General features: G+C 34.1%; 1 protein-coding gene and 2 long non-coding RNA genes across 5 annotated transcripts; 2 read left to right on the top strand and 1 right to left on the bottom strand.

Moving 5' to 3' along the window:
- Window positions 1-176: 176 nt before the first annotated feature.
- Window positions 177-4,209, bottom strand: LOC134248758 (uncharacterized). 2 transcript variants are annotated; one of them, XR_009988125.1, is made up of 4 exons: window positions 4,109-4,209; window positions 2,360-2,446; window positions 1,904-1,990; window positions 177-206 (listed from the first exon to the last, which is right to left on the bottom strand). It is a non-coding gene; the product is annotated as an uncharacterized LOC134248758 (long non-coding RNA). The 2 variants fall into 2 exon arrangements; XR_009988126.1 differs by having other exon boundaries at window positions 4,113-4,206.
- Window positions 4,210-10,946: 6,737 nt separating this feature from the next.
- On the top strand, window positions 10,947-13,742 carry LOC134248757 (uncharacterized). The gene is made up of 6 exons (XM_062731151.1): window positions 10,947-10,977; window positions 11,087-11,350; window positions 11,441-11,617; window positions 12,498-12,691; window positions 12,809-13,037; window positions 13,281-13,742. Exons 2-6 carry the CDS (start codon window positions 11,092-11,094, stop codon window positions 13,712-13,714), a joined length of 1,293 nt encoding a protein of 430 aa, XP_062587135.1. The 5' UTR covers window positions 10,947-10,977; window positions 11,087-11,091; the 3' UTR covers window positions 13,715-13,742.
- A 3,118-nt stretch (window positions 13,743-16,860) lies between these two features.
- Window positions 16,861-19,068, top strand: LOC134248756 (uncharacterized). Of its 2 annotated transcripts, none has more exons than XR_009988123.1 (3): window positions 16,861-16,985; window positions 18,619-18,783; window positions 18,874-19,068. It is a non-coding gene; the product is annotated as an uncharacterized LOC134248756 (long non-coding RNA). The 2 variants fall into 2 exon arrangements; XR_009988124.1 differs by having other exon boundaries at window positions 18,616-18,783.
- Window positions 19,069-21,286: the final 2,218 nt, after the last annotated feature.

Raw genomic sequence — 21,286 nt, 5'->3', positions numbered from 1 at the left:
ATTTAAATTGTTCATGTTCCCTTCAGCTGTCAAGTCATTTTCTTCACAGTCAGTGTTAGACTTCTGCCTTTTCACCAATGGCATCAAGATACATAATCAAGGTCTTCCTCCTATGTAATGGACTATCTTCATGCTCTTGAGAATCCTGGCATTCAGATGACTTTCACAAGGTGTTTGGAAAATTTGTCGTCTGAAGTTGATTCCACCTACAAAAGAAAGATACAAAATCAATCCAACTAACAACTTCATTTAAAACTAGGAGACTTATTGTTCACAGAACAATAAGAGGTCTTTCCACCTTCTTTGAATTTCAAATTTTTATATTTGACTCCTTAAAATTAATTTCCATGACTAAGAAACCAGAATTGTCTTTAAGCATAAAAAAATTAAAATTAAAAAAAATTGAAATGACCTTGACATATGACCTTGAAAAATATTCAAGGTCAAAGGTCAAGGGTAATAATGCAATTGACCCAATGCTTCTATGACTTATAGTTTTCAAGTTATAAGGTCTAATAGTAAGTACAAAGAAGTTAAAGGGCAGTAACTCACATAAGGGTCATCAGATCCTTTTGCACTTATACAGTGAAGTTAGGCCTAAAGTCCCTTAAGACATTAGTGAAGGTTTGATGTCTCTACGGTTTACAGTTTCGGAGGAGTAGCGATAACAAGGCTTTTCACACAAAAGGATATAACTTTTAAAAGGGTTATTCTTAGGGGACAAGAATGAAATCTTTGAAATAGTTTTAAGAGTGCATTTTAATGATGCACAGACAGATAATATAATTTGAAAGAGATTAAATAGCTTAATTTCTCATTTTTGGAATGACCTTGACCTTTGACCTTTACATAAATTTTAAGGTCAAAGGTCAATGAGTCATATGCAGTTGGTCCCATGTCTTAACGACTTCTTGTTTTTAAAATTTTCAATTATTTGTAAAATTCAAAAAGTTTCAGGGGCAATAACTCATATAAGGGGTCTATGGATCCTTTCGCAATGAATAGATTGAAAGATCCTCTCAAGTAGTCAAAGACATTGTTGAAGGTTTCATACCTATAAGGTTTACGGTTTCGGAGGAGTAGCGATAACAAGCATTTCTTGCGTAAAGGGCGATATCTTTGAAAGGGGTCAAAGTTCAAACTTCTTGGGTCATTTTTCGGAATAACTTTAAATATCCAATATCATGAACTATAAGGTTTTCGGATAAGTCTTGCGGTTTCAAAAGTCCGGCAGAAAAAGAATAAAAAACATAAGCATTTCAATAGGTCTTTCCACAGAAAGGTGGAAAGACCTAACAAGTTCATTTTGACACAAATAATACTCATGCTGAGACAGTGTTTCACAGCCCTGAGCCAAAGTCACACCTTCAATGTCAAGGTCAAGGTAAAATTTGATGGAGTTTTCAGGTCTGTATTTCTATATGCCTCATGGAACAGCTTCATACTTGGCATACAATGCTCCTAATGATAAGGTGGTGTGCCATGACCCTAACTCAATGTCAAACTTCAATGCTAAGGTCACAGTAGACTTCAATGAAATTGTCTTATCTGAAATGCATTTCATACCTGCCTCAAAAGCACAGTTTACATGACACAAATGTGCCTCGTGATATCAGTCTTTAACAACCTTTGACAGAAGACCAGGTGAGCAATATGGGCCCATTTTAGGCTTCTTGTCTGGGTTTAAAATATGAAGTTCATAGGTCAAATGGATTTAAGTTATTGAGTCACAATCCTTTCAAGTTTGAAGTTTCCAGGACATATAGCATTTGAGTTATCTCTCAACAAAGAAATGGATGAACAAAGTGATTACCGGTACTCTTTGAGGCTGGGCTCTTAAGAACAAGCTGATGCTCAAAGTAGTTCCAAACAATTCAGTACATGTAAAAAATTCAGTACAAACCTCTATTTGTTCCATATGCTTTGAATCTGGTTGTACTTCATGGTTATTTGGTAGTTCACATAGCAGCTCATCATCATCATGATTCTCCTGAAAGTATTTCATATCTGTTTACAAATTTACATGACCCTACTGCATATAGTTGCTGATTCTTTATAATAAACAAGCTGATGCTTAAAGTAATTTAAAGCAAGATAAGTTTGTGAAACAGTATGCCCCCAGCGTCAACAAATATAGAAAAGCTAGTTTTAGCAAAAAGATCAAGGTCTAAAGGTTACTGATGTTGGTGTAATCTAAAAGAACTTAATTAGTGGATTATGTATACCAAATATGATCTCACAGTTCAAAAGTCATGGTAAAGGTTAAAGCTGACAACAGATAGACAGAAAGGACAAACAAAAATATGTTCATGCTTTTTGGGCATAATAATTCAGTACATGTAAAAATTTCAATACAAACCTTTATTTGTTCCACATTAATTGGATCTGCTTGTACTTCATGGTTATTTGGTAGTTCACATTGCAACTGATCATCATCATGATTCTCCTGAAAATATTTTAGACCTGTTTACAAACTTACTTGAGCCTATAGCATATATAGTGACTGGGATATGATATATTAAGACATTAAACTGGACAAAGGGGATACTCCAATACTTGATATCGCGATTACTTAACTTAGTGGAACTAATTCGCGATGGAGGTAGGGAACGTCTGTTGGCTTGGGACAAATGTGCTATTGAATACAATGCGATCGATCATTGTAGAATTTTTGAGGACAGATAAGTAAAAAAATCCTGGTGGAATACCGTCCTTAACAATCGCTGAACCAGCCTAATTAATTTTTGAGAGGAGCTAATCCTTCAATGTTACATTTTTTACGATATTTTTAACTAAGGGGGCTCTTCTCATTAAATTTTCATTGAAAATCATGGCATTTTAAAGCTGATAAAATAATCTAAACTTTCCTTATTTGACAATTTACTATTTGGAATTCAATTCTTGGCAATACATTGTACTTTCGGCATAAAATTGTTCAAATCATTCGATTGTCACTACTGTAAACAATGCCATTGTGCCCCTGTAATCTCGTGAGATTCGAGCTTTCTCGACTCCCCCCCAAAAGAGTGGTAGTAAGTTAGATAACTGCGAGGTAATCGCGATATTACATATTTAGTCTCACATTTTCAGAATTATCGTATTCGGAAATTGTGCCCAACCTGATCAAGGGCTTAGGAGGAATAGCACCCCACCCACTCCTTACTTATTTGGGAAGTCAAAATTTCCTGTAGTTAAAATTTATAAATCCTGGTTCCCCTCCCCTCCACTTTAAGGGTCAGGAGCAAATTTTGAAACCAGAGTTGAGTCTGTTATCCTAGTTTCCCTTCCCCTTTTCAAATCAATATTAGCAACCTCAAGTTTTATCATCTTGTTTTAGTGTAGCTGCAGAACTGTAGCTCTCCGAAAAAATATATATTGATAGACCTGAGATAATGAGGTATAGCGGGTATGGCTATGAATTTTAAGAAATATTGTTTGAAATATTACTTATCAAAAGAACACTAATACGCAGACATACATGAGTGGAAATCTACCAATTTGACCTTATCAGTGATTGATGAATATGCTCTAAATAATAAAGTCTGAAATATCTGGCATTATCCAGTTTTTTTTTTTTTATATTTTCTGTGCCAGGAAAACGTCAGAACCAGTGCCATTACGAAAACTGGAAATTTCGCCATTTCCAGTCAGAGTTGATTTCCCATACTTGGGAACCGCATTAAATGCCGTTGTCACAATTTATCAATGGCACAATGCTTTTAGTACTTGACAATATTAATGAAAAGAAAATAATCACTCATCATTTGATTTCGATACAGGACTTGTATATTTTTTTTAAATTTGTAAACGCACGAAATGAAAACAAATCTCGACAGTCAGAGAAAATGTTTCCATCGGATCATATATTTACAAACAAACCATAAAAACTATATTGGTAAGTACTAGAGGCATTGTACTGTTGATAAATTGTGAGTTTGACAAGTAATTGCAAGTATCGAAAATACACCCGAGAATGCCGCTGCTTGGAATTCCCAGTTTTCGTAAAGGCGCCGGTTCTGGCGTTTTCCTCGCACGTAAAATATAGAAATAGTTAAAAAGCCAGGAAAACGTCAGATATTTCGGACTATAAATAGTACTTTTCAGTCACCTACAAACTCTTGATGCTGTCATGTCCTCTGTAACCGCACAAGACCTGCTTTATACATCTTTACATGGTGTTTTCCTTCTCCGACTTCTGCTGCAACAGCAACTTTCGGTTCTTTATCAGCAGGAGAGTTCCACAAAAGGGAGGTAATCGTTCACGCGTTTTCATATTTGTAGTACATTCTAAATCAAATTATTTGCTATAGAGTACCCAACTACCATTTTTTATTATTGGATTTATAACTTCAAAGCTCGTAGTTTCTATTGCATGTATGGTTATGATAGAGTTTGGTTGCGTTTTCGTGTAAAATATTTATAAAAATCATTTTGATTTTACAGCATTTGGTAGAAACAAAGCAAAGTAGGCCCCAAATGCTTTAAAATAAACATGGGAAAAATTAAATCTCCCATGTATATTGAAATTAAGAAAAACGTAGTTTGATTCTGTAATTAATTTTGACAGGGTTATCAATAATCAAATTTCACACTTTTCAAGCATTAAAATCACCGTTGCTATGGTAACAAGGAAGATGTGACCCAAATAACTCATGTTTGAAAGGACATTCATCTATACTTCCATGCACCCAAATGTTAAAGCAAAATATTTTTTTTCACATTCCACTCACTTTATATACAATACTCAATGGTTACTGACACGGCCTCTTAAAACTTATTTTTAGAATTCCAAGCTCATTCTCTCTAGCTGACTTTAAATTAAAACAATAGTAGCTACCCTTTGGACCATTGTAATTTAGACACCTTCATAAAACCCCTTTGGCAAAATTCCTGAACTCTTACTATTATAATCAGAGTTTTGTAAATAAGCTACCAGAACTTCTACTTTAACTGGGGAATAACCTAGGTCCTGCAAATTGTGGTGCACTTGGGAATCATGATCAAGGCTGGGGTGGTCTTGATGAATGTCCCTGGTTCCTGTATTATAATGGGTATCTTTGACCTGAAAAATCTCTAGAAGCATATTGATATTAAGCAGACTGGCTTTTTTACATGGATCAGGCCCGCTACAGTTCAAACATTTATGTAAATAATGGCACTGCTGTTTTACACAAACCCGATAATAGTCATAGCATTTAACCCCCCCCCCCCTGAAGATTTTTGCAATTCTCATTTGAAATTGCTCATTATATAACTTCCACCTTATATCTGACAGCCTACCTGCTAGCCCCTAGACAAACAGTGTGGATGTATTTAAACAAACCAAAAAAGAAACTCTGTAGGGTGTACTGTGGCATAATTATACTGAAGAGAAATCAAAAATGCATCAGTCCACTGCTGTACATTTGTAATTTTAACTGTAACCCATTTCGGTTCAATTACTACTTGACCATTAGAGACTGTTAGTGTTTGCTTATCAACCATCGGGACCGGATTGAATAGAAGCTTGTCCTACATGTAAATCAATGTATTCGCCCTTAACATTTTTGTTTGATTTATTCTGTAGCATTTGCCCACAAACTATATAGATCGCATATCATCGATCTCATTACCTGTTGTATCAACATGATTGGCATCAGATTCCTTGCTGGGACTAGTGGAAAAAGTAACCACACTTGTAGTAACCATGGTAACAATAATGTCTGTATAGGGATGTTTTCCTCTGACTAAACTTCTGTAAATTCGACTGATCCCACTTTTTGGTTTAGACCCACTCGTAGGTGCTGATTTCCGCTTCGCCGGCTTGGCAGCGGGTTTAACTCTAGGCATTTTCTGAAACTACCAACTTTGGAATAAGAAATGCAATATAGAAATAGGCCTAATAATAAAGTTATTATTTATTTTTATTATTATTATTTTTTTTAATATTGACTCATCGTTACGAGTTAGACAATTTTGTTAATAAAATCATTATTATTATATTTTGCTTAAATATTGACTAAGCGTTACGACTTTTCTGTTTTATATTTCGCATACATGTGGTTTTTTCAAAATCATAAAAACATCCGAAACGTCATGTACACAATGATGCAAATACACACGAAAATAAAATTTGCTAGAAACATTCTCCTTAAATTTCATGCATAACATGAATTTTTTAACACAATATAAAATAAATAAACAATTTTTTATTTTGAGATGCAGGATATGTCTGCTCCTCTTCATTCTCTAACGGAAAAGGAAGTCCTGAGGATTTGACTAATACCAAAAGTTGAAAAAAACGGGGAAATGCTAATGACCCGATAACCCCGAATATGGGTCTCTCTAATAACGCGATTTAATTTTCAGCAATTAAATCGAAGTGTTGGCGCAAAACAAAATCTTTCACTCATCACTAGCTGAATAATTGCAGCTGTTCACCGCCAAGTGGCCATGTCTCAATATGAGTGAAAGAAGTTCTATAGGGACATTAAGCAATCAAAGGAATATATTTTGTAACATGTTAAAACCTTTATAATCCATAAATAAAGGCTCTGGAGAATTTTTGTTAGAAATAATTTTTTGTTGTTGTATGCCTTATCAGCCACGTTAAATCTCAGGGCAATTTTTTGCAATCGATTGGGATATTTAGAAACTTGTAGCAAGCTAATAAAGCAGATTCCTTCTGTAAAAGGATTTGACAATTACGACATTGTACTTCCAAATGTTGGAAAATAAGGGGCACACATCCGCATGGTTTTTCTTTTCCTGGTTAAATAATGCACCGAGTATTATAGGAAATACGTCAACGACTACATCAGAGAAAGCTGTCATGGCTTTCTTGTTAAAGGTAACGAAATTGATGTAATTGAGTTTCAGAATCAACTTCTTAGCTTGTGACTAGTTTTGCTATACCGAATTGTTACAATAAAGAGTATACTTACAAAAATGTATGGTCACTGTATCTGGAAAACATCAGTATCTGGGCAGTTATCCAGTTGTTGTTCCCGAAGGTTTCGACAAAAGATTGCATAATAATTATTCCAAGTTATTCATCTAAGAATCTTGAAATCAATTGTACGAAAATTAACAAACTTTACAAAGTTTTGGATTGAACTGTTGGTCTGCAAAGGAACGTGTACAGTTGTTGGTGTGATGGATTTCAAACCTGGAGTGCTGGCCACAAATTCTGTAGAAAGGCTGCCGTTTGGGCTTGTGATGTATGGATATATAATAAATGACAGTCATGGGTTTGTTGGACACGTGCTTTTCCCTGATCACTGCGTTTAATAAATTTAATACGATTAAATACACAGTAAAAAATCACTTGCCGACTTTTAGTTTCATGAGGATAAAAGTATAGCTTTTAAAAACGCTTACCGTCTTAAGCAACAAATTAAAACAGTAAACTGACCTACGCCTATCAGAACGTATGAGAGCCATTCTCTGGAACACTTAAAACTTCGATGCCACGCATGGTCACCGATTTTGATGAAACTTCGCCCATTATTAGTACTTGACACCTGAAACATACATCAAATATACAATTTTGACTTTGTTGCCATGGTAACGGCCGTAAAAGATTTAAAAATTAAGATTTTCAGCTTCTTTAAAACTTTACTGAGTCTTGATAAAGGCAAGGAAAAGCAAACGACCCATTTTCACTAAGATTTTGACACCTTGTTGCCACTTATACTGTAAAGGAACTGTTTGGAACATATCTCTAAATAAGTGGTTACATGTACCAAGGGTACATTTGGTGAATTATGCTGTAAAACGCTCAGTATTTACTAATGGTAGATGTAACATGCTTAAACTCAATCAACAACTTAAGAAAAACAATAAAAATATTTTACCTTAAGTATATAGGTATAAGCAATATAATTGTGTATGTAACGTTATGGTTGTCACGGTAACACAGTGTAACCAAGCATACTCAGTAACTAAGACTGGGTTAATGCTACTGTCTTGAAGAAAAACATGAAAATAGAAGACTGGCAAATATGCATCCTTAGGTCCTTGCAATCACAACACCATAAAAAAATTGGGATTAATTGCTACTTTGCTGTGTTACCAAGGAAACAACATACCAGGTTGTTAAAAGTGAATTTTTTGGCTGCATTAAGAATGCACTTGCACTTAAATCAAGAAACATATTATATGACCCACCTTGAATAGTACCTATCTAGTAGAGCTAAAGTTGAATATCATATGATAAATTAAAATTTGGTGAAGAAAACAACATTGTTGCTATGGTAACCAGGAAGGGAAAATGTTTGATTCTGTAAATTTTTAATCAAATTAAAATCGCGCTTGCCAGCTTCTTGCATCCTGTTAGATTGAATGATAATCAAAATTAAAAGTCCGGTTTGCCGTTAATAAATATCAAATATAAAAGTTTTGGGAATCTACATATATTGGTACGTATCTAAAGAAACAAAATATTTTTTTAGATTTTTAAGCATATTTTTTTCTTCTTATTTCAATATTAACGACCTATTTAAAGATTCTGAATTGAATTTTTTACAATGGGTTTATTAGGACCACATCAACACCTTTAAAAATGATCATCAGTTATAAGGAAATGTGCTTTTATAAAAGAAAGGGTCAGATTTAAACATAGAGTGTAACTTTTAAGGGTTTCTATGGTATAAAAACCTTGGTTACCATTGCCAATCAAAATGAAATATCATAATTTTGTTCTTGATATATGCTTTAAGGCTCTTTTCTCTTTTATTTGGACACATTTCATCCTATTATTGCTTTTTATCTTTACGTGTATGACTTTATCAAATTCAATGAATAATTGTTTTTAACTTTTGAATACTTTGTTACCATAGTAACGTGTGTAATAATTGATCTACCAAACATGTTTATCATGCATTTAAGGCATAGGGACTCGAGCGGTTGGAAACAGTCATTTCCAGTTGTTTGATTTGCCGCAAATTTTAACTATGGGACTCTAAACATGTTTAAAAATTGCCATTTTTTAAAGTTAGACATTTTGTCATGGTAACTATAACACATAGCAACTAAATTTTGCCCGAAATTAGTTTAGGGTATCAAATACTTTTCCCATAGAGAGTTTGGAGAAATTCTGAGACTATGAGTGACACAGCTCCCATATAAAATTTCAAGTCATTACAGAGAGTGGCTCTCAATTTTTCTTGAGAATTTCTTAACTTTGTATTAATGCATTAGTTCTTTACTAGAATACATCCTACAAACTGAAGGGTTAATTAACCTGACACTCGACTGTCCCATAAACTTCAATTCTGCCGCCGAAATCATGCGACAAACCTCGGTTGATTTCGTTACCTTCTTAAAACAATAAAGGGAAAAAATAGATAGACAACCTGTAAAGCTTGTATGCTATAAAGATCAATGTTATTACAATGAAAATATATAAATTGTTGATGTTGTTGCAGTTTAAAAAAAACTTGCTATTTAGAATCAACGACTGCCAATTAAAAATATTAATTTTCTCATTTTACGATCGAAAATGTTGAAAAATTGTTAAATTGTACGAAAAGTACATAATTAAAAAATCACCCTTGCCTTTAACAGCATTTTAAACAAAGAAATACTTTTGTTTTGTGAAATTGTCTTTGTAAATAAAACATTTCTTAATTTCAAACAATGTCTGTGAGATTGCTTCTCTCATTGAGAAGCACTAATCAAATTAAAACTTTTAAAAACTATCAGATACGGATCCGGATGGAGTTGCCACCTCAAATGCACGTATTACAAATTGTTTATCATAAAATGACTGAATGTGATTGGTTGAGAGATTTTTAAACATAAGGTTTTTCAAATTTCCGTAAAGACGTCACTACAGTCAGCCAACGGATATTGAATGGAATATGCCAGGGTCTAACGGCAACGTGTTGACTCAAATTTTCCAAGCCTTCCTTGCAATTTTTAAGTATCCAAATCTGATTTACAGCTTTTTAATATATTGTTGCATTATAGTACTTTGAAGTTTCTACTTCACTACTGTTAATATCTTAGTGAGAAGTAAAGAAAGAGACCTGGTTGAATATTTACTGGAACCCGCAATGTATCCTTGTTTGTAAGGATTTTTATGAAGATTCGGAATCAAATGTAGATATGATAATTCATTATCGCGTTTTGGGATGTTAAAAATATTCAAAACTAACAAATGTTTCTGAAGAATACCTTCCTTAGAAAGGGAATTGTGATTATAAGAAAAATAAAATTATGTTCATATCGGAAGAAAAATTATTCGTTGTGAGAACTGCATAAATTATTAGCACTCTGTATTGCTTACCGTGATTGCATTGCATTAATTAAGGTCAAAACAAACCAAATTCTACTCCTTTACAAATTTTTTTCATATCTCTGGTAAATATAGGAAGCAGTTGTTTTAATTACGTGAATAACCCTAGTTCCTGTCCTTAGCTCTTATCAACTATCACGAGGCACACTTCTTTGACGACAGAATTTAAAGATTTGTAAGTGTAAACACTCTCAATTTTTGATTTTGAAAACTTCTATTTCAGTCTTCATAAGTCATTAAAATTTTTAATGTGTAGTTTCTATATATACACACTTTCAATATTCAAGGGTTTTATATTTCAAAACTATGAAAATTTAATATAGGGTTATTTACTAAAGTAAGATCAAAAATTGATTTGTTCAATCTTAAAACCATCGGAATAAAATATTTATTTGTTACAGCAGTAAATAAAACATGTCAGTCACACTAAGACATGCTATTTCCATATTCGTTTTATATTAACCTCAATATGCTAAATGCTTTCTTTGTAAATAAAAAGTATTTAACGCATTTGAATGCTATATATTCAGGTTTAATTGTGTTTTATACGCTCATCATTATTTCAATCATTTATTGGTTTTTTAACAGTACAATTTCTTAAAAATTCTTAAGAATTATAAACGTGTGGGTTTTTTTTTTCTAGGTATCAAGATAGATGTATGCAATGTGGATTTGGATATCAACTCTTGTAACAACAGGTTTAATATCTAATCGATTAAATATGGCTTGCATGCAGAAACCATTTATCAATGCAAACATCGATGTGTTTATTTTTTAGAAAAAAAAATATCAAAACTCTATTTTTAGCTGTAATGGTACAAAGCCAACATGGAAACAACCAAGATCCAACAGCTTTCACAAAAGGGCTAACATTAAACCTCCATTCGACAATTGGTGGCGAAAAAATTTCCTTCAATAAAAGAATAACTGATATTGGAGCCAGCTTTGATTCTGAAGGGTCTTTTATATGCAAGACACCTGGGATTTATGCGTTTTCATTTTATGGACTCACTGAACAAAATTCTAAACTTTGGCTCGAAATGATGAAAAATGATCATCTAATTGCATCGAGTAAGTTCTATCCGTTTTAGGCAAATCAAAATTTTATATAATAAGTATAAGAATTGATTTGAGTTTGATATTCCTGTTTCTTTTTCTAAGTTTTTGCCTACAACGTTGCCGATTATGCAGACGCTGGAAACGCCGTCATAGTACATTTGAACATCGGTGACAAAGTATACGTGAAAGCCCACAATAATTCCGTGCATACACTGTATGGACGTACCAATCAGATTTACAACACGTTTACCGGGGAACTTCTGTTTGCCGACAACCTAGGTATGTATGAACTTTTATTTTTATCGTTATGATTGTATGTAACATCTCTAATAAAATAATATTAATATTCATGTAATTTCTCTGGCCAAAATGGCAAAGTGGCCAAATTTCATGGATCTGTCTCAATAGCAACAGCGTGCCAGTGTGAGTCTTCTAATACTATATTTGTTATTTTGTACCAAGGTGCACCTATGGTGCAAATTTAATTAAGTTGTCCTGTTTCCAAGAACTACATATTTGGTGCATACTGAGAATACATGTTAGGTGCTTCGTCATTTAAGGAAAAGATAGGCTATGACCTTTTCTGAACCTAGATTTGGGATATCTCTCAAATCGGTACAATTATAGATCAGGGAAAAAACCTGTTGTTTGATTGTAAGTAATAGCTTACACGAAGGTCACGGTAAGGTCACAAAATTGGTCAAATAACTTTTTTTTCATATTTATTCTAATTTTCATTACCTGTAACGCACATTTTGTTTTAGAAAATACAGAACACAAGGATTGCCTATCTATAAATGAATAGATATATTATGCAGTGGTTATGACATATATCTTGTGTATGAAATTCTAAGATTGGCAAGTCTGTACTCTATGTTTTGGCGACACAAAATATTTCAAATTTCATAAATTATTTCGGTCTTGAGGAAATTCTGTGATATGTTTCACTTTGTTTCCCTGTTGTGACCCCCGTGTACACTTAAAATGAAAATCAATGCATGTCCTTTGCATATATAACATTGTCTAATTTTTTTCAAAATGTATCAATTCCGAAGTTTAATTTGTTTAATGAAATGACAGTGACAATTTTTTAATCAATCAATCAAAAGTGTTTATGTGCATTATAGGAAAATTCTCAGACATATCCTTTTTTTAATAGAACTGGACGGCGGACCTGTAGGATTTTCAGCAGTTCTAACCATGAATGTTACTCTAAGTGGTGGATCTGTTTTAAATTACAACAAAGTCATTACAAATATTGGTAGTGGATACAATAGTAATACGGGAACTTTTACCTCCCCCATCGAGGGAACTTACCTGTTTCATTTCCATGCCTTGTCTTATGAAAGCAGTGTTAGCATTTTATTGATCTTTTTTGCTAAAAGCGTATGAAATGCAAAGCTTAACATTTTTGTTCAATAATTCAAATTTTCACCATCATGTGACCTTTCTGTTGTCTCCTTTTAACAGGAATTTTGGCTTGAGCTGTTTCACGACAGCCATTATATTTTGGGATCGTATGGGTATACGGGTGGATATTATGCTGACGCAGGTAACACAGCTGTTCTGCACCTCAGAAAGGGAGAAACCGTCAAAATAAAAGCTAGACCTGGTAGGGATGCTAGACTGTATGGAGATGATGATGAATACTATACCACCTTCTGTGGAGCACTTTTGTCACCAGTAATTTACGGAAGTGGTAATTTCTTTTTCCCTAATCTTTAATTTTTGTTGTTAATCACAGAGAATGTATTCGTTTTAACATTGACATTAAATCGTACTCATCCTTTTTTTTATAAATATAATGTGTTTTAGTTCAGGATCAGGACCATTTTTGCACTTATGAACTGAGACTTTTGCTCACTCTCTTGATGATATACTCTAACTTTGATACTTTTTCTATTATTAAAGAACGATAAAGCAATATCATTCCATTCTCTAGGTTATGACTTACAATCGGAAGTAGCTTTCTCCGTTGGCCTAAGCCATAACGAGCATTCATCCTCCAAGATAGTATTTAATGTGGTTTTCCTTAATCAACAAAACAGCTATAGCACCAACACCGGGATATTTACAGCCCCAGTAGCTGGAATTTATGCCTTTCACTACCACGCCCTGGCTCAACGAGCACTATCTGAGTGGGTGGAGCTCTATCATAACAAAATGTACGTCAATTCTCTTTATGCTCATGCTGCAGGAGGCTATGGACCAGGGAGTAACTCCGCCGTTCTTGAACTGGATGTCGGCGATACCGTGTATCTAACTATGCAAAACCATGGCTCGTACCTTTATGGAGGCAGTGATAATAATATTTACTGTACCTTTTCTGGGTACCTCCTATCGCCAACTGCTCTTCACGGTGCTGTTATAGGATAAAGTTTATGACATATAAATGAATTATGGAACAGTGCAGAGCTGTTCATGTTTTGTGTGTGTTTTGGGTATTAAAAAATTAATATGTAATTAAAAATGTTTTAAATGAAAACTAGTCATTGCTTTTTCTTTCTTTAATTCATCTCATATATTACATCGATTTAAAGATTTTACTAACGTTTAGGAATAAAGTATAGTTAACGTTTGGCACTTGAACTATGCATGTAAAAAAGGAGCTCGAGGTGGGTTAAGCCCCAGTAATATGGGATTCGGGGTATTTATGCTTTTTTACTCTGTCCGGCGGTCTGTCTAATTTAAAACTTTAACCTTGATTTTCCCATAACTTTTGAGTAGATGGGGCTATGTCTTTTATATTTATAATGTATTTCTTTGGACAATACCATTTCTTCGAGTACCCTGGACACACATTTACGAAAAATTACCAAAATTAACCTTAGACATAACTTCTGATCTATTGGTGCTTGAACTTTCATGTTTCATATATGTATTCATTGTGACAAGACTTTTATGATGGTTTTAATGTTTTTGACACTGACATGATAGTTTTAAAAACTTTTATTTTGGTCATAACTAGAGCTTTCATATTTCATAGGTGTATTACATGTGACAAAAGCTTTCTTCGGATATCAACAAATTTGACCTTTCTTTCTTGACTTTAGAATTTGACCTGCTTTTTAAAAACTTTAACCCTTGTCATAACACTTGAATAGGTAGTATTAGCTTATAGCTTATTGCTTTAAAAATCATGTCATCTTATAGAGAGATAATAATGTTCAGCAATTATGCATTTGATAATTTTATCAAGCTCAACTATGCATATTTACAAATCTACTTTCAGTTAGTATACTTGAAAACGAAAGAACCGTCGTAGTCTTAATTATGAAAAGTAAAAAAAAAATCTTGATTGTACAAACCTTTTCTTAAATTTTAGTTAATAAGGGAAAAAATCAGTGTGTTATTAAGATTGCCGATGTGCAATGATCAGATGGTCCATAATTATCTCTTGGATCTCTTCCCTCTTCAATGTATGAATATCTGCCCCACCCAAGAGCGCACCAAGGGAGACAATTTCGAAACTTGCATATTTAATATACCTAAAATAAAGTTTGCCTGAAAGAAAATCAAAAATTATGAGACACCGTTTTGATATTTACTGGCAAAAAGCGATATCACCTATTCAAATAGGTGATATCACCTATTCATTTCCAAAAGGTGATATCACTTTATTCGAATTGGTGATATCGCCTGTTGGAAATGAATAGGTGATATCACCTATTCGTGCTGAAGAGGTGTATCACTACAGAATGAAGTATACATTAACTTATACTAAATACAAATATATTTTCAGGCATTTGTTTTACAATGATTGATTGATTGATTGTATATTGTTTAACGTCCCTCTCGAGAATGACCTCCTAAATTCTTATTGTGACGTCATTTACTTGTGCATTTTCCCGTATATTCTTAAAAAGTTGCAGAAGTCACTAATTTCATTGATATTTTCTTTCAGAAAAATATTCTGCCACCGTCGCCCACAAAGATTTTGAGATATGTGATTTTTCAAACAAGTTTACATATTAATATATTCAAGAATTGAAGTGGGCGAAAGTGGCAGCAAACACTATTCTGCTTGACATATAAATATATGGGAGAAAACCTATAGCTAAAAATTCTGACTTAAAAAATGTAGGGTTAAAATTTGATGCAATTATGTGTAACCATCCGTCAGCGGAACCACAATTCCAACTCATTTCGTAATGCCATGGAAAACACATCGGACTCTACAAGGATATGGAATAGAAAATATTCCAAAGGAGTCTGTACTAAAAGATGCAAAATTGCTAGTATCTGAGAGTGGTTGAACGAAGGATGGCATTGCCCGTCTATGGTTTCAGCAGACGTATTTGCCAAACATTGACAGAGCTAACAAGCCACACCAGCAACTGCACACAGCCGCTAGACCGTTCCTTCTTTAATACTTTGAAAACTGGATGGGGCAAAGAAGTAAATTCATTTATCAGCACAACAGAGTTGCTGAAGGACACTTCCAGTTTCTAAAGGTATTTGAAAAGGCTTGGTCTGCATCTAAAAAGAAATCCAATGTACGTAGTGTCTTAATTTAAAGCGACGGAAATATTTCCGATCCGATTTATAAAAATAGATCCTAACATGATCCTGGTTGAGGCTTTTCTTTCAGCAGTACTATACACAGACGAGCCTTTCGCTCATACCAGTGGGCCATCTTCTTGTAACTCTGCTTAGACAATCTCCATCACTCAACTTAAACACCAGACTATTTTCCAACACCATCGCTAGATGATACAGATACACTGGCTGTTGCAGACACAGCTCCTGATGTAAGTGACCACACACTAATGCAGTCTATAAGCGCCTCACAAACATTAAACTGTCACCATAATTAAAATTGGAAAACATTATATTGCAGAGGAATTTTATTATTTTAAATGAAAGCATTTACCTGATATAATCAAGACATTTTTAAAATAGTTTTAATCAATACATCTAAGTTTTATATGATACATTTGGACTTCTTACATGACTAACTCAATTGAAAAATTGATAATTCATTTGATATTGGCCTTGGAGCAGTACTGTGTGGTCTCTGTGAGACGGACCTTTTCTAGTTGTTCTGTGGCGCAAACCTCAAACGCTTTCATCATTATCTCAGGTAAGTAACATCGGGATTCTGAAGTCGAAACTGTTAGTTTGTGCATGCGCACAATACCAACGGCTATGTGCAGCGCTCTCATGTATATAGCTTCCGTAGAGTAAATGTGACATTTGTATACAATCGTTCACTGTATGCTTATGATTTATTTGAAAATATTATATGAATTGTACATATTAATTTAATTCTGCATCTCTTTATAGAGGAAATATAAGATGAATGAATGAATGATTGGATGTCACTTATGTTTATCTCTTGCTTAGTCAAAAGGTAAAGCAGAAAGCAGCTGAATTATTCCTATAATTGTTGTTTTTTATGGTCTCTTTCCTGTCGAGACTGTGTCCTAAAGAAGCGAGATGTCAAAATGCTTAATTGCTACTTAAAGGCTGAATCCCCATCTAAAAACTCATCGTTCTTTAATTTGCTACTTCCGGTTGTGAACTTACATATTACTGTACTTTGATATCTTTTTTACTGAAGTTGCAAACTACGGTATAAATATGAAAATCCCTTATATTGGAATTATACTAACTTTATTTCTTGTAACCGAAATTTTCGTCGGAGGTAAGTTTTATATTAACCCTTCTTTAATTTGATAGTTTAAAAAAAAACATTGTTCTGAATTGATTTTTTTTTCTAAAGAATCCCTGGTGGTTACAGAAAAGTGGTGTCATATTATTTTTGTCAAGACATTTTTACTTTTCAAAAATTTAAAATTCACTGAGTTGGGAATTTTATTCTAGACTTTCAGCTTACTTTTCTTGAAATAGGTACCAGGGTATTTCTTATATTTACTCAAGCCCTAGAGGGGCTTTGAGTTATCTAAAACGATGCTAGGTCATCGAATTACTCGGTTTAAAAACACAAAAATATATTATTTTCGTAGATAAAAATATTTCTAGAAACAAAAATGAAGCTTATCTTGAAAACGTCAGTATATTCAAAGATATTAAGTGTTAAATATCGGATTCTTTTCTATGGCGAATGATCAATGAGTGACGCTCCTCAGCCGCAACAGTTTCTTTACAGAGAGTTCGCGCTTTCCTCTGCGTAGGAATCTCAGGTAACTTTTTACAGTCGCCGACATAGCATCCTTGGACGAGTCCACTTCAGACTCTGAAAGGTGACGCAGGTTACCCCCATCGCAACAAATTCTACAATGCATGGCCAGAAAATGTATGGCTGTACCCCCTCCCCCACGGAATGCAAATATTGTGTTCTTTGAGTGACAGTAAAATAATAGCACAAAATCATAGTTAAATTCTCGTATTATCTTAAGCTTTTGTAACGGAACCTATATTATGAAAACTTCTTTAGAATTCGTACGGAATAGGTATTGGACATGCCGCTCAGCTAGGTAAACCCCATCGTCTCAAGCCACAGTCCGGAGTAGGAGAGGATCGTACATTTCGGCCGTGGATTGCAACGATGGATAAATCTGTAGTCACGTGGATTTTGGAGCCCGGCACCCCCCCCCCCCTCCTCTTCCATTTTGAAAAACTTGCTCGTAGCAAGCTATTTAGATTGATATTGAATGTAATGTACGTCATTAAGCAAAAAATACAAAAAAGTATATAGTTTTAAGTATACTAAATGTCTACATAAAAAAATATTTCATGAAATTAAGATTAGAAACGGCAACGTTACTATGGTCTATAAAAATGTTCCTGCAAGTGTGTCACTGACGTAATTTCATCTTAAAAAGTAGTACGATTCATTATATTTCTTCTAATTAAATTCAATGTATGAATTTTGTTTCGTGTACATGTAGATTATTCAACAAAAGATTGAACTCCATATCCTTCATCTTAAAGCATTTTAGGATATTATTGAAACATCTGAATTTACTTTCTACAGCTTGAGTATTTCTGACGTTTTGTCAGTATATACTTGTTTTTTTATTCCAGGTCGACCTTAATTATCTCTGTTTTTTTCTTTTTTCTTTATTTTTTTTTATTTCTAACATTCAAGTGAGTGGAGTAAATTTTCTGAGAAGCTGGGACAAATAAAATAAATGTGTCATGTTCTAAATTTTGAGTTTACCCGGTCGCAGGTAAATTCAAAATTTACAACATGATATATGTATGCTTTCCATTATCTTATTTTAGAAAAACGTAAAAAATATCAAGGACTACTTACATACAAGTTTAAAAAATATCTGACCAGCTCTCATGCACAAGTATTTGTTTTACAGCAGGACGTTATAATTGCAAAAAACTAGATCTTGAAAATGGAGAAGCTAGATTACGAAGTAGGGGTCGTCTTCTTAGATTTCGCTGTAACAAAAGATTCATGCTTTACGGGGCGAAATTTGCTCTCTGTAAAAATGAAGAATGGACTTACCCCGCGCCTGTCTGCGTTGGTATGTTTTCGATAATGAATGAATTTTTACCTCTTCAATTACGTTTTTCACTATAATTGCACAATTTTATTTCATCTTGATCTATTGTAGCGGAAGGTGAAAAATGCCCAAATTTAAAGAAAACTAAAGATATGATGATAACCTCAAAGCTAAATAACGGACTTTTGATGTATTCCTGCAAGCCTGACTTAACGTTAATTGGAAATAGTACTTTGTATTGTGATGGGTCTAAGTGGAGAGGTGAAATACCACAATGCATATGTAAGTCATTTATACTTATATTGCATTCAGAAATGGAAAATTTTATAAAAATATTCTATTAGGTTTGCTTTTTTCACGTATAAATTGTTATACATGCAGACCCATAGCAACAGTTTCTAAAAATCGGATCAAAAGAGTAGACGAGCTGTAAAAACTCGAAAATCCTATTTCGTGGCGGATGTGGGGGGAAGGGTGGGGTGATCTTTCTCGTCTCCTTGGTATATATACAATGTATTTATTATGCTTCCGTCAGTTTTTCTCTATATAATCAATACCCAACAATTTCTGCAAAGTGTTCTAAGGATTTATATAGCGTAAGCATACTAGTTATATTTAGAGTACTCAAATTCTGCTGATTCAGATATACAGCGCGGGGCTTAAAGTGAGAGCGACAGCTCGAGCCTGGCCCCGTCCTATATCTCCGATAAAGTAGAAAAAGAGTACTCTAAATGACTTGTATCACGACCCCTAAATGACGTTTGTGTTTTTAAATGCTCTCTCGATTGAACAAATAAATCAGGTAACGGTATTTCACTGTTCAGCCAATCCGATACTAAATGATGGAATATGTTACAGTTACTGAAAAATTACTTGGGGCACCACGAGATATTATGATGGGCGGTGACGAGTTTGAGCTATTAGCAGATTTATTTTTGTTTTCATATGAAGCAGAATTTGTTCAAAATCTTATGCGTGAAAAGAAGAAAAGACTTGCTGTGGCCTTCAGCTCGACATTTAGATATATTGACGACGCATTGTCAATTAGCAATGGTGATTTCCATTTCTATGTCGAAACGATATATCCTGGTGAGCTTGAGATAAATGATACCACAGAGTCCAACACGTCTGTTCCATACTTGGATATTTTACTTGAAAGGGACACTAATGGTAATCTAACAAACAAGCTCTATGATATACTTTAACTTTTCTATCGTCAACTTCCCTTACCTATGCCGAAATATACATTCATCACCTGCATACGGAATTTATATATCTCAGTTGATTCGATACGCTAGAGCATGCTCTACGTATGAACAATTTCTAAAACGAGGTAAATTATTTACAAACAAGTTGGTGAAACAAGACTTTCAGCAGTCTCGTTTAAAGTCATCATATCGTAAGTTCTATGGTCGAATGATGAAACAAGACTATCAGCAGTCTCGTTTCAAGTCATCATTTCGTTAGTTCTATGGTCGACCTCGTCAGCAAATACATGTTATCATTGAGTCAATTGAGGGCTGACGTTTTTCATACTAAATGATAGTCCATTTTTTATACACTGAATTGACGAAGGATATATTTTTCCGATTATGACCAGGAGCACACTGCGGGTGTGACCGTTTGCCAGGGGATGCTCACTCCTCCTTGGCACCTGATCCCACCTCTGATTTTTTGGAGGTCTATGTTTTGCTCTGCTCCTATTTTGTATTGTTTTATTGACTTTGATTTTGAATATTGTTTATTATCTCAATATCCTTCAATAAAGAACTTGTATCATGTTAATCGTCGGTCACATAACCTTTAGTTTTAGTTCAACCCAAATTGACAATATTTTTTTTCCTTTTCACTTGCATTAAGCTAAGAGACAAGATGGGTATTAATTAAGCAAGAATTCCCACATTGAGGACCCATTCGAAATTTTTCAGTGGCTCTGAACAAAGTCGAGAAGCAAGACAACTTTTGTGTGTGTGCTTTGTAATAGTTACATGATGACACGAGATGATGCATACAAAATATCGTTGAGTTATTGCACGCGAGGAGGTGTTAATTAATAAAGACTCTGAAACAGAACCACGTGATAGTCTTAACGCAAAGGGTTTTTGGTATCCAAGTAACGTATTTACAAATTTGGTAATTTTCTTAGTACTGTACCACGTGATCATTTTCTTGAGATAATCAATTCATTTGTTCTATGATTTGACGAAAATGGCTAAAGGAGTCTGGCGTAAAGAATCGCCGTTTTTCAGAAAGCCTACGACGAGGATATTTTCAATCGAGTCAAGCAGTTAAGATGTATGAGCTCAGGCGATCGGATTTAAATGGCTCATATGGCCAGGACTTGATGAATTTCGATTTACCGAGTTGGTGTTTGGAATCATTTCCGGAATATTGAAACGGGAAAAGTTTACGGAATGGACTGAAAATACTAGATTCCGAAAACATGTGTCGGCCAGTGAAATAATCAAGAAAGGAAAACCACACGCCGTAACACTTCATGGGCAGTCAACATGGTTCAAGTGTT

The sequence above is a fragment of the Saccostrea cucullata genome, unplaced genomic scaffold, assembly GCF_032062105.1.
Source record: "Saccostrea cucullata isolate Sc308-1 unplaced genomic scaffold, CSIRO_AGI_Scuc_v1 ctg1822, whole genome shotgun sequence".
NCBI lineage: Eukaryota > Metazoa > Mollusca > Bivalvia > Ostreida > Ostreidae > Saccostrea > Saccostrea cuccullata.
The sequence above is the reverse complement of the archived record's forward strand: the minus strand, read 5'-3'. Positions and strand labels throughout refer to the sequence as shown.